Source organism: Tasmannia lanceolata, unplaced genomic scaffold (genome assembly GCF_043159265.1).
Source record: "Tasmannia lanceolata isolate RefF3 unplaced genomic scaffold, GAP_Taslan_0.1 ptg000018l, whole genome shotgun sequence".
Lineage (NCBI taxonomy): Eukaryota > Viridiplantae > Streptophyta > Magnoliopsida > Canellales > Winteraceae > Tasmannia > Tasmannia lanceolata.
In genome coordinates, this window is record NW_027518695.1 from 2487550 (window position 1) to 2501077 (window position 13528).

At 38.0% G+C, this 13528-nt stretch overlaps 1 protein-coding gene across 2 annotated transcripts; it reads right to left on the minus strand.

Moving 5' to 3' along the window:
* Window positions 1–1904: 1904 nt before the first annotated feature.
* ELP2 (elongator protein 2) lies at window positions 1905–12158 on the minus strand. Of its 2 annotated transcripts, none has more exons than XM_077360317.1 (11): window positions 11906–12158; window positions 11701–11788; window positions 10431–10516; window positions 9853–10006; window positions 6994–7154; window positions 6220–6897; window positions 4061–4382; window positions 3335–3552; window positions 2934–3111; window positions 2328–2776; window positions 1905–2239 (listed from the first exon to the last, which is right to left on the minus strand). In XM_077360317.1, exons 1-11 carry the CDS (start codon window positions 12041–12043, stop codon window positions 2108–2110), a joined length of 2604 nt encoding a protein of 867 aa, XP_077216432.1. In that variant the 5' UTR covers window positions 12044–12158; the 3' UTR covers window positions 1905–2107. The 2 variants fall into 2 exon arrangements, with proteins under 2 accessions (XP_077216432.1, XP_077216433.1); XM_077360318.1 differs by having other exon boundaries at window positions 10431–10511; window positions 11906–12046.
* Between the last annotated feature and the right edge of the window lie 1370 nt (window positions 12159–13528).

A 13528-nucleotide genomic window follows, 5' to 3' on the forward strand; every position in this document is an offset into this window, starting at 1 on the left:
TTTTTTACCTTACCAGTCATCTTCTTCATCATTTAGCCACCATTGGAGACGGGAAAGCTCGAAAACTTGAAACGTGAGCTCATTCTCATCTATCTCTCTATATCTAGGTTTTGTTTTTCGTTTGTTTTAGGGTTTTGCATTTCTCCTTCTCCCTTTCAATGGAGGATGAGGAAGATGAATCGTAGCATAGAAAGAAAAAAAATGGTGAAAATGAAAGAGTGAAAAAAAAAACAGCAAGTAAAAACGTGTTCATAAGGGACTTGATAAGCTCATTTGGAATTTGGTAACCCCATTTTGTTACAGGATAACCCCAACCCCAAAGACTTGAAAACCCCCTTCCAAAACTCCAGTATCCTCGACCAATTCTAAGGGACTTGATAAGCTCATTCGTAAATTGGTAACCCCATTTGATACTAGATAACCCCAATCCAAAATACTTGAAAACCCCCTTCCAAAACTCTAGTACCCTCGGTCAATTTTCAAGGACTTGATAAGCACATTCGGAAATTGGTAACACCATTTTGATACTTGATAACCCCAATCCCAGCGACTTGAAAACCCCATTCGAAAACTCCAGTACTCTCAGCCAATTTTCAAGGACTTGATAAGCCCATTCGGAAATTAGTAACCCCATTTTTTTATACTAGATAACCCCAATCATAGAGACTTGAAAACCCCCTTCCAAAACTCCAGTACCCTCGGCCAATTTTCAAGTACTATAAGCCCATTCAAAAATTGGTAACCTTACTTTTGAGAGTTCCTAACCCCCTTCCAGAGAGTTGACAAACCCCTTCTACTACAAAACCCCCGCCTATAGAAACTCTTCTAATGGCATTACAATTATGCTCATGATAGAAATAACAAAAGAAATGGATGTTGTTGTCAGTAAATGTACTTCATGTATTACATCCCAATTTCTGTATTACAATTTTTTTTTTAAGTAAATCAAAAAATATGTAGCCATCCATTCATGTATTACATTAACTTTTTCTTATACAACCAGTTGTCTTCCAAAAAAGTTAGTGAAGCCATCCATGCATTATCTCCAGAACACACCCTAAAATACAAACCGCATAAACCCTAAACAAGATAAATCAGAAATAGAGGAATGAAAAATAGTGCAAACTAAAAAAAAAAAGAAAAACAAAACCTAGATACAAAGAGATAGATGTTAAGAACTCAACATTCAAGTTTTCAAGATTTGCCAGCAACAATGGTGGCTAAACAAGGAGGAAGATGACTAGTAGGACAAAATAAAAAAGGTGATAATGGAAAAGTAAAAGAAGGAAGAAGGAAAAAACAAGGTCAAAACATGTTGTGAATGCCAAAGGGCGTTTTCGTCCAGCTTTTACTGACAAGACCTCTTTTGTCCCTCGTTGATAATGTTTGAAAAGCATGGGTCCTGTTTATAATTTCACCTAATGTTTGCGGAAATGATACATCGCCTCCTTTTCTTCCCTAGGCTACCTCATTGTAGTGTCAAATAAAAGTAGTCATGGACACACCAGAGGGTGGCCCGGGGAAGAAAAGGGGGCAAATATAACACTTCAATTTTTTTATCATGTCATTTTTATGATGGGCCTACCACTTGAGGGGCCAGGATCAGGATCAACCCATATCATGTCGCTGGGCTCAGAATTAGGCTTCTCATTGTCTCTTCAATTACCTAATTTTCCTAGTTGCCAACCTTGCCCTAGATGTGACTATCTGAATAGTCTTTTGCTAAATTACAAATGGACAATGAATAAAAGGTGAGCAAACAAAAAATAAAGGTCCCACATTGAATGAGAAGAAATTGCATAGATTGGATGGTTAGGATCATTTGATGGCTGCAAAATGTTGGGGAATGGAAAATCTACATGAGTAGAGCCCATCAGATCAACAATGCCAGTAACTAGAGAGGGTGACCTCAACATGTGCTCCATTTCCTCAAGAATCCTTGACACAGATGAAAATGAAAAGATTAGTAAAAACTAATAACCTCACACATGCAGCATGCCAAGAAAAAAGGAAAATCAGAAGAGACTGGTTCTTGGTCTGTAGCTTGCAATCAAACTACATTTCTATTCTAAAATCGATCATAAGTCTCCTATACCTGACCAAATTTCTAGCTGCTGTTATAAATAAGTACAACCAGAGTCATATAATCAGGAGAACCAACCCCATGGTTCTCAAGGGCCAGGGAAGATTTGTGGGCCCACTCCGATTGGATCCTCCATGAAAAGATATGGGTTTCCACCTTCAATGACAGTGTGGGTCAGATATAGATCGCTTCGAACATGGAAAATTGACTTTCGTCCATATAATTTGCTTCAAGTTATATTCACCTGAAACACTCGGACGCTGTGATCGGCTCCACAGGAAGCAAGCTGCAGGGTCCTGCAATCTCCTTCTGCCTCAGAGTTTCTCCACGCTAGACGATGCACCGTTGAAACATGGCACAAGAATGGATCGAACCGCATGGCAGGAACAGCCACACACCCACCAGAAAGACTCCACAATTCGATCAGCCCATCATCCATTCCAACGGCAAGAAATCCATCAACACCTGAACGATCACGTGCGACCCAAGACAAGGCTGTGATGCTGTTATTGAACTGCGGAAGAGTCATGAGCTGCTTAACACAACTTTCCTTCTCAACAGCCCAAATCTTTACAGTCTTGTCCCTTGAACCTGTTGCGAATTCATGACGATAAGGGTTCCACGAACATGCCCATATTATCCTTTTGTGCCCCTCGTGCCGAGCAACAAGATGATGACTGACTTCTCCCGTCTCTACAATTTTTGGAACCAGCAGGTAACAGGTGTTATAATGTGCATCATCTCACCAAAAGGTTCAAAAGAAATTAAAATTTTTATATATTGTAGTATCAGCTAGAGAAATGATGAAATCAATTATTTGGCATCACTACTGAACTCCTGTTTTATGTACCGGATTTCTTGATTGAGAAGACTGAGAACTGGCGATCCCTTGAGACGGCTAAAAGGAACATGTCATCATACGAGAACTCCATCTGTGTCACGGTTAGATTGTGAGACTGCAGGCGACCAACTGCTTTCCATGTTCCGACTTCCCATAGCCATATTTCAGCTACCATAGCTGATTGTGCCTGAAAGATGGATAGCATATGAGCAGAAGCCGAAAGCAGAGTAATTAAAGAAATTTAGAACTGAAAATTTCACAATTGTACATATCAAATCTTAAAGAAGTTTTTTAGGCTCACTTTTATATTAGTAATACAAAGTGACATTAAAGTTATCCATTTAGACAACGTTTTCTCACTAACAGTTCCAATACGAAAGTAACAAGGATAGTGGGAACATATTAACTACCTTGCACGATGAAGCAACAAGCTTCCCCTCATGGTCACAGCATAAAGAAAATAGCTCATTCCCATGACCATAAAGCTTGTGTGACTCAGGCCATAGTGTATGCCATGCCAGTTGTTCCTCGATGGGAGGTTCAGTTAATACAATTGGAATTGCATCCGGAATAGTCTCGAGCGAGTCCGACACATCATGACTAATTCTATCCTGGGCCTCACTTGGAGCTGCATACACAAGGCAATTGTTTGAGATAATAACACTCATTAAACAGGATAGGACTCCTCCAACATTATCTAAGCAATTAAGCTCTGGCCAGTCAAGAATTAGTACAAAAACCGCTAACATGAAGCGTAAAGAACTTGCAAGCATACAGAAGCAAGCAATGTCAATATATCATCAGCATCCACATCATATGGATAAACTTTCGTCTAATAAAAAACCTTTGAAACAAATACGCATGTCAAAATGCATGAACAACTGATTCAAAATCATGCTAGGCCCATCATCTATAGAGTAATAATTGCTATCATCAACCTTAGGCAGAATGAATTTTGTCTACAATTTGCTGGAATTGGAAAGAGAAAATGTATCCGGTTGGTTGAGTACAACTGCACAGTCACATCTCTTTCCAATGTCGGGGACATTAAAGGTGTAAATATACAAATATAAAAGTCGCACATGTAAAGGTTATTAACACAATTCATGGAACCAGAAAAAGGTACTAAAACTCACCCTGAACATAAATAGGTTTCTGTGATAGTCCAAGAGCTGACATATTTGCACCCAAAATTTGAATGTTATCTTGAGGATCTTCGAAGCAGCTAGATTTCTGTAACATGGCATGGTTCATTGTCTTCAAAAATGATAAAGGAGCTTCAAACACTCTGGCAACTTTTTCATCAGCTCCACTAACAAACCGGTGGTTCCCCTTTCCTTGAACGATTGTCACACAGTTAATATCATGACCATGAACTTGTGGACGAGCTATTTCATGACAAGAAATAGTATTTCCAAGGCACACTTCAGTTTCCCATGGAGCGAAAATACGAGTAGTCTGAAATTTGTTTAAGATTGGAACATTAAATAAGCCAATAAATTCAACTACATGTAACAAATTACAATGTTTTTACTGGTAAAATTTCTTCATCATGCTATGATACAAACTCTTTCAGATAGGTTTGATGCAATAAGGGACTGGATAATGATAATCAAGCATATAGATATGAACCCTGGAAAAATTAACAATATGTTGTAAGAAAATAGGTAGGAATTCTGCATTGTCGAATTCAGCACAATTCAGAGTCCAGGCATTTTTAGGTTGTCACTGGATCGATTGTTATCTATAAACGGAATGAGACAAATAACATTCAGAACATTTATAAAAGATAAAATCATTTTTTTCATATATTTGCACAAAATAATTGCTCTCTCTTTACAAGTACACAAATTCAGCTACAATAGTTTAAAGTATAAACAGTCTGTTATGAGTGAAACTTTTTTTGAAAGATTAGCAGTCTGTTATCACTGAAACTAGAAGCTACTTTTTACAATTTCCGTCAAAACATTGTTCAGAGTTCTAAGCCACCTTTACCTTCTTTGAAATTTCAAACATAAGAATGGAAACACCTAGAGAAAACCAATTGAAATCAATACTCGAGATGTTGCAAAAAATTTATAAGAAACTGTATTTATTCATGGAAGAAAAATTAAGGTTTATTGTGTTCTAAAGACTACAAACAATCTCTATGAATCACCCACATACTTCCAAGCCAGATTCCCTCGCACATTTTTTTTAATATTTTTGAATCTCTTCAGGAGCAGAACATCGAATTGAAAAATGTATCATCCCAATTGGAAAAATAAACTAACTAACAAATGGAACTGACGACTTTGAACCAGCCACCATATCAGTCCCTCTCTCACTTTTAAAATAATAAGGTGCTAACTGCGCTTTAACGGCATATGATTAGTGTGTTTTTCTACAAGAAAATCAATTATATTGTGATAAATAAGTAAACCTTAAGCCCAAGTTCCTATAGTTATAACAGCGATCATACTGAGTGTGTTTTCATCTCTAAGGATGGCAAGAGAGAGTGGGAACTGAGAATATCTCAAGTTGCAATTAAAAGAAAAGGAGGTAAAAGTATCTCTGAGGATACTTTAAAAATGAATGGATAAGATAGGAGGGAATAATACAAAAATTTCTTTAACTAAATTTATCCTCTACGCTAACAAACATCGTAACTTCTTGCTATATTTTGGCATGGGAATTGGTCGAGTTTGCATCAAATAAAGCAGGAGAAATCCCAGCACTTCATTGCTACAGGAGAGAAATATGGGTCAAACTTTTACTTCAAGCGTTCTCCAAGTAACATATTCGTCAATGCCCGGCGTTCTATGAGCTTATGTTAATTAGCATTTAGCAGTAGCACATGTAGGTCATGGTGTTATTTTCACTTATAGAACAGAGCAAGCTAAAATCAGGAAATTAATCAAAGAAAAAATATGTTTATGATCAATCAGGAGAAGTTTGACCCACATCGGGCGCAGTATTTATTTTTCAATAGTTGTTTCAAAACAAATATGTAACTCCTCACAGCTATTATTTCAAAATAAATAATTTGATAACCATCTTGACCCCAGGAATTATTCTTATTAATTATCACATTTGAGAACCATTTCCAAGCTGCTTATCAGACATTTCCAAAATATACGGAGGAGAAAAGATTTGGTTGTTTGAACAGGTTTTCCTGGAAATTGCGTCGAAGAAAATGGAAAGAAGCTTCCTTGCAACTTTGGTTGCAACATAAAGGCCTTAACAACTGCTCATGGTTCGATAGAAATGACGAAATTAAATTATAAAGTTGCATAATTCACAAAAAAAAAATTACCTGATCATGACTGACGGAAAGCATATATTCACATGATTTAGCCCATGCAATATCTGTTACCGCTCCACAGTGGCCAGATGGAACGATTTGTGGTTGCCAATTTTCGACATTCACCCCAATATTTTTCCACATATGGAAAGATCCACCATATCCATGAGCTAGAACTGAATCCCCACTTGGGCTCCAATGACCGCCATAGAATCCTAATGCACAATGACTTAGTTCCCCTACAGTAACCACATTTACCCAAATACCAGTGGTCCTTTCAGGTCTCCAGATCATCATTGTCTTGTCCATAGCCGCAGATAATATGCTTTGAGGTTGATCCCACTCATTTCCATCCACAGATGTTCTTAAAGGAGGTTGCCATTCCACTGAATAAACCCAGTCTTCATGTCCAATAAGCAAAGATTCCAGAGATACCTGATAGGATGAAGAACCAGCCACGAACAGAGGACCTTCAATATAAGATGTCAAGCCTATTCCTTCTTTCCTGTAGGGTACCTTAGAATTAGCTGGAGAGATATGCAAGGCCATCTTCCATATGCGTATGCATCTGTCCTGAGATGAACTTACAAGGAGAAGGGTATCCTTTCCATCATCAATACAAATAGGTAATGAAAAGTCCAAACTTCTGATCCAGTCTGTGTGGCCCTTCAACTCACATGCATAGTTAAACTGTATCCACGGCAATACAACAGTTTAAACGACTGAAAAATACAGTACAGGATACATATATAACCAAAGTAGAATATTTTTTCGGAGGTTACAAACCTTTCCTGTCCTTTCCCCACAATAAAGATGAACCTTGTTATCTAGGCCCCCCAATGCTAAAACTATATAATCAGAACTCCCTGGCAATTCCGCCAAAGAAATGGCCACCATAGGTTTTGAGCCCACATTAAGAAATTGCAGACATGACAGCTTACAGTCACCTGCAACCACATTGGGGATTTAATGGGAAACAACTAGCAAGGAATGCTTAGTGATACTGATTAAGGATTGAAATGATGCTTGAACATATAGGGACACACACACACACACAAAAATGCATACAAAAATAAGAACAAAATAAAAAATCAGAATCTTTATTGAATTATTACCTAAAATTTCCAATAATTGATCTTGAATTCTTGATTATGAAACAAATTCAATCTACACTTCATAAGATACAAGCATTTGTTGGCATTGACCTTCAACCAATTCTTTGTAGCCTATCTCAAACCACAATTACAAAGAGGAAGTAAGGATTCTTACAAGAGATATGACTTGCATTCTTCCACAATTCTCCACAATTTATTCCAAAATTTATTATGACTTGCATTCTAGTTAAAATCACAAAAGAAGAGATAGATAGATATGATTGAGATGATCAAGAGATAGACATTAATGCCAGAAGAAAAGAGAATAGTAAAAAAGAAGCCATATGAGCCACCACTCTTACATGAGAGGGGCGCTAATTGGGACCCTATGCTGCCCTTCAAAGTAAGGTATGTGAGAGGGGTGCGCTAGGGTACTCTTTCTTTTTCCCATGCGGCCTTGAAGAGGGCAGCATTTCTCATGCACGTGCATCCATAATGGTTTAACAAGATCAAGTACCCAATGGCATGTGTTATTAAATGAATTTCACTAGTCTTTCTTGATTACTATTAACCTAGTGTAATGTTATATAAAACACTCAAAAGGATAAACATAGAAGATAAATATAAGCACAACAATAGATAAGAATAGAATAGTCTTAAGCTAACCTAGATACCTCATCTAGCCTAGTTGCCTAATCTAACAACCAGACGATCCAATGGTGAGGCCATAAGTCCAAAGGAATTCTTCAGTTCAACATATGAAAAGGGAGCTCTTCTCCCTTGAGCTAGTTCAAACCCGGGTACCATTTACAAATGGCTAAAAGCTGGCGACAGGATTGGGTGGACCACTGGCAATGAATGGCTTCATTGACCTCTTAGTCATAAATGATATGATAACTTTTTCAAAAGTTTCTCACCCAACTCCACATGAGAAAAAAATCATAGACTGCTGGAAGAAACACGGGCATAATGTTACCGTGGTCACAGGCACCCCTTCCGTCCCACGATCCAGATTGCACAACCAAAATGCAGTACATTCGAGATCCAATTTGCTGAAAATGGCGACCCCATCATCCAAGACAATAAACTTTCATATTCATCTTTGCAAGAGGGGAAATTTCAGTGGACAAGGGAAAGACAACTAAACACTAGCTTATTAATTTGGTCATTTAACATGTTTTTATGTTTTTTTATTTCAGAACTAGATAGTTGTTTTCTATTTTCTTTCTTTTAGGATTGAGTATGCAATATATGACGGTACTTTATTTAGTGATATTTTAAGATCTTCAAATTTTATATATTTTTTTTTTGGAATTGAAACTTTCTTTTGAATAACTATGTGATACAAATAGTAGGCCAATAAGTGGCATATTTGCCCATTAGGATTTATTTCCATGTTATTTAGTTTCTAGGATTCTTATTTACATGTTATTTAGTTTCTAGGATTTTATTTCTCAAGTTATTTAGATTTAGGGCTTTTATTTATTTTCCATGGAATTTTAGTTCAATTGCCTATAAATAGGCCTCATGTAGTAGGGATTTTAACTTTTGGATGACTAATTGAATTGAGAGCTTCTCCCCCAGATTTCTTTCTTCCTCTATTCTTTTACTTCTCTTCTTCTATTCTTCCCTGTCTTCTCCTATTCTTCTTCTACTTCTCCCTAAAGTCTTTTCTTCTACTTCTAATCTTCTCTTCTTCTTCTTCTTTCCCCTCTTTCTTCTATTTCCCTTCCCGATCCTACATCACTATGTATGGCATAACCCCATATTACGGCGTACCGGACTAATCGGCGTACCTCATACCCATTCCCGTACCACGTACGGCGTACCGGACTAACCCGCATACCTCACACACATTCCCATACCACATACCAGAATGAACCACCTTCCAGGTAACATTGCACGGGCAAAAGGTGGCATTAAGACATAGTATAGAAGCGCGCGCGCGCACACACGCACAGAGAGAGAGAGAGAGAGAGAGAGAGAGAACTATTAAATGTCTAAAAAAGGGCGGCCCAATGCATGAGGCTTCCGCCATTGCGGGGTCTGAGGAGGCCTAGATGTACGCAGCCTTACCCCTGCTTTGCAGAGAGGCTTTTTCCGTGACTCGAAAAACATGGAAGACCAGATTTTTTTTTTAAAATTTTTTTGAATGGAAAGATATCATTAATAGAAGAAAAGAATATACTAAGCCGACCGAGGAGGACAACTAAAAGCAAAAAGAAAAAAGAAAGAAATGAGATAGTTACATAACATGGAAGACTAGATAGTTACATAATCAGAATAAGAATATTTACAAGAAATGAGAACATTTGTTGAGGAGTTATTGTTTAAGCATTTTAACATATATTTTAACATGACATGTAAGCCCAATCCTTCAGTAGTGGCACCATTAGTATCAAGGAGCTTATTCAATTACAATAGTTACTTCTTCTTCTTTTTGAATCGTATACAGTAGTTGTTACTAATCCACCTTGTATTATCAAAAATTTAAACCAAAGGATAGGATATTTATTAAACAAGCTAATGTATAATGAAGAAATCGACTTACCACCAGTCCTAGATGGAAAGACAAACTCCCAGAGAAAAACACTGCCGTCAGAAGAGGTAGAAGCAAATATTGCAACCGTTCCAGTAACCATGATTCCTTTCATACATGTAACACCTTTCTTGTGTGACTGTGGTGCTTGCAATACATGCCTCCACTGTGAAAGTAAATGAAAGAAATCCAAGTTAAAACCATTTTCACCATGAAATCAATCAGCCAAACTTGAAATAAATGAATGTTGGACAGGATAAACAAATTCTCTCAACTATACAACAAAATGTTACACAGGTCACATCTATGGAGTGCCCAACAAGGTAATAAGATGGTGGTAGTTTTTTTTTCATTAGCCAATAAAAGAGCATCAATAAATGAGTGAAGGTTCAACCATATGGATCGATTGATGTATCAGCCTGCAGCATTCATTTTGCTTTCCATGTTTGTGAGGAATACATATGGCATAAAGAGATTTTTTACAATTAAACTCACTGCCAGACGAGAACATGCATAGCAGTTTTTTCCACAAAAACGTAACTCATCAGAGCAAGAGCGAACAAAAATACATCTGCAAACTCGGTGAGTACCTTTCCTTCTTTAAGAGACATCCCCCATACAATAATGACACCATCAGCGCTTCCTGAAAGTAGAAAATGCTCCTCTTCATGCTGAACTGTGCATAAACATGGGAGAATCTTAAGTATGAGATTTAATAGCCTGCTTGACAAGAAAGACTCGCCTCAGAAAATCCAACGAAAATGCTATTGTAGTGTTTGACACACTAAAGAGTAGAATTATATAAAGATCAAAAACAAAATTTACGGAGGGGGTAGAGATTGTCCCAAATACAAAGATTCTGTATTCACACTGGTTTTGGCTAAAATATCAAAAATTGCTGATTACAAGTAATGAAGACCTTGATTTAATTGATAAAAGGGCAGCCCAATGCATGAGGTTCCTGCCATTGCGGGGTCTGGGGGAGGGCTAGATGTACGTAGCCTTACCCCTACTTTGCAAAGAGGTTGTTTCCGTGACCGAACCCGGTCACAATGGAGCAACCTTACAGTTGCGCAAAATGACATGCCCAAGGATCTGCCACTAACCCTGCCCCCCCCCTCCCCCCCCCCCCCCCAAGGAAAAAAAAAAAAAACTAGCGAGCGTCCAGCATGATTAAAAGTCTTAACCCCATAAGAATAGCACAAAGATGAGCCTTCTTTGAGTTGCACCACCCAATCGATCCTACTAGGACTCATCTAGTTACTTAACTAGGAGTCATATGAAAACATGGAAATTGCTTTTGGAGCATCCTTCACTTAAGTGACATCACCTTATATTGTAAGCATGGTTTTAAATTTCAGCCGAAATCGAAAGGGACCGAAACCAAAATTTGTTCGATAATTTTGGGCGAAATTTCGAGAAAATGTATGTTTTTTTTTTTTTTAAAGAAATATTACCAAATTTCGGCCAAAATTTCGAAATTAATAAAATAATATTTTTTAACTATTACCGAATTTCGGCGGGTCCTGAAATCGGTACCGAAACGAAATTTAAATCCTTGGTTGTAAGTATTTGATGGGACTACAGTACCCAGCACAATTGAATCAAAGCAACAACAGACAAATCTGTGATAGATACAAACTAAAAGGCAACAGAGTCCCAAACACCCAGCAGAATCAAGTAAAAGAAAATAAAATAAGTAAGTGTGTGATAAAGAACATGAAAAAAACACAGCAAACCCAGTAAGCAAAACATTTAAATACAAATAAAAAAAAAGAATGGGTATTATCAATACTTAGTGAGAGCGTTAACCACTAGGTAAAAAAAAAACCCCAATTCAGAGGATGTGTAGAGAAATACCTTTAAATGCATCCTTAGTGCTTGGCATCCATTGAGTACAATTCACGACAGCTTTATGCCCAGGAAGCGTAGTTAAAATCTGGGCAGTCTGCAGAAAGAGGGAAATCGAAATTGGCAAAAGTACACTAAAAATTATAAAAACAAAAAACTGAAAATACATCTTTCAGAAACATGGAAAAAGAAGATAGGGGAAGAAAGAAAAAACCTTGGGGCAGAAAATAGCAACTGAGTTTTGAGCCCCGAAAGCTACTAAACCGGAGGCACCCCATGAAACGTTGTGGACGATTCTATTGCATCCAGCTCCGATAAACAGTCTCTCCACCTCCACGCCATCACAAGTCATTCTCGTTTCGTTTCTTCGCTTCTTAATTTCTTCCAAGACTCTGCGCTCAGAGCAAAGAAAAAGAATCAATTTTTATTCACCGTTTGCGTTGTTGCCCTTGGCTTATGATTAATGGAGAGTGCTATTTTACTTATTTTTGGCCGTGGAAATAATATTCGCCCCATTTTCTTCACTAGGCCACCCGTTCTAGTCTAAGAGAATAACAAAGGGGGTGAATATCTCACTATCTGGGCACAAGTGTATGTGGGACCCACTTATGTGAATGATCAAAACCATTCACCTGATAAGCCCCACCGTGAATGGGCATGCCATGAAAATCTCCGCCATCCAGCTCCTGAGAAGAGGGCAAAGTTACGGGCATAGAATGGCAGTCAGCTTTAATATGCTTCGTGCTCTCATGAAAAATTAGATCCGGAGCAACCTGACTTTTACTCTCATTATCTCCACTAGGAGTGGATGGAAGGAGTGAAATACAGAAGTTTAAAAGGAGTGCTCCAACTCGGACCACATCACAAGATCGAGCAGTGGGTATGCTTCAACAAAGTTGAAGACAATATCACTTTTCTCACATTTTCAGGATATTAGAGAGCTCCTATGAACATACACTAACCAGTAGTGGAACATAGCATGTTTGGATAAATTGCCAAGGCAACATTGAAATGTGCATTTAACTCTGATGGAGATTAGGACTAAAAGAATAAGCTATTGTCCATCGTTCCTCTTAAGTATTGAATGATCAATGAATTGTTGTGAGATGATGTATACGAGGGGCAGAACAATCTGACTCCCCGCTTGAACAGAGTAGGAAATAGTTGGTCATCGTTAGATAAACTACCGACAAGTCGTAGATGTATAGTCAAATCATCAAAAGGTGCTCCATCGGTCTTGTGATACTCGAAGTAAAGCTCGAGAGGGGCATCATTCGTCACCCCCGGCCGGAACATTATTCGTTAGGTTTTAAAGGCAAAGAAAAACAGCAAAGGGGGTGAATTTATCTTCAAGTAGTGAACCACTCTCACAGAAACAGTTAAAGAGGGGGATTTTATCCGCTGAGAGGGGGGGAACCGATAGTCCTGGAATATGATCTCCTCATGCTGACGTCCATTTTGTAATAGAGACCGCTGAGCTGTGGATGCGATGTAAATAAAGCGTACAGTGGAACAAAAGTTTCTTCCTAATCAATGTCATACTTTTGGTTATATCCATACTACCATAAGAGCCTTATTTATCCAAAGTAGGTCGTTTTTTAGGTTGATTGAATAAACGAACTTGCTCCCAATGACAAATGCATGTAGTGGACATGGAACCAACTATCGGGTGTCACTCACAAGTCACAAAAAAGCACGATGTTCCTCACTCACGGCCATTATCCGACATTATGCATTGTTTGTTGTTTACTAGTTGAATGGATAAAATGTTGCTCGAACACCGGATATGGTGGCTACTTTAATATCAACTGTTAGGTACCTTACCAATACGCTAAAA

Coding starts and splice junctions, on each gene's coding strand:
- ELP2 (XM_077360317.1), bottom strand. CDS start 12,043: ATGACTTGTGATGGCGTGGAGGTGGAGAGACTGTTTATCGGAGCTGGA. Junction 10,517..11,700: donor CACTAAGGATGCATTTAAAG/GTATTTCTCTAC, acceptor GTTTATGCACAG/TTCAGCATGAAGAGGAGCAT. Junction 4,383..6,219: donor TTTCCGTCAGTCATGATCAG/GTAATTTTTTTT, acceptor AACAAATTTCAG/ACTACTCGTATTTTCGCTCC.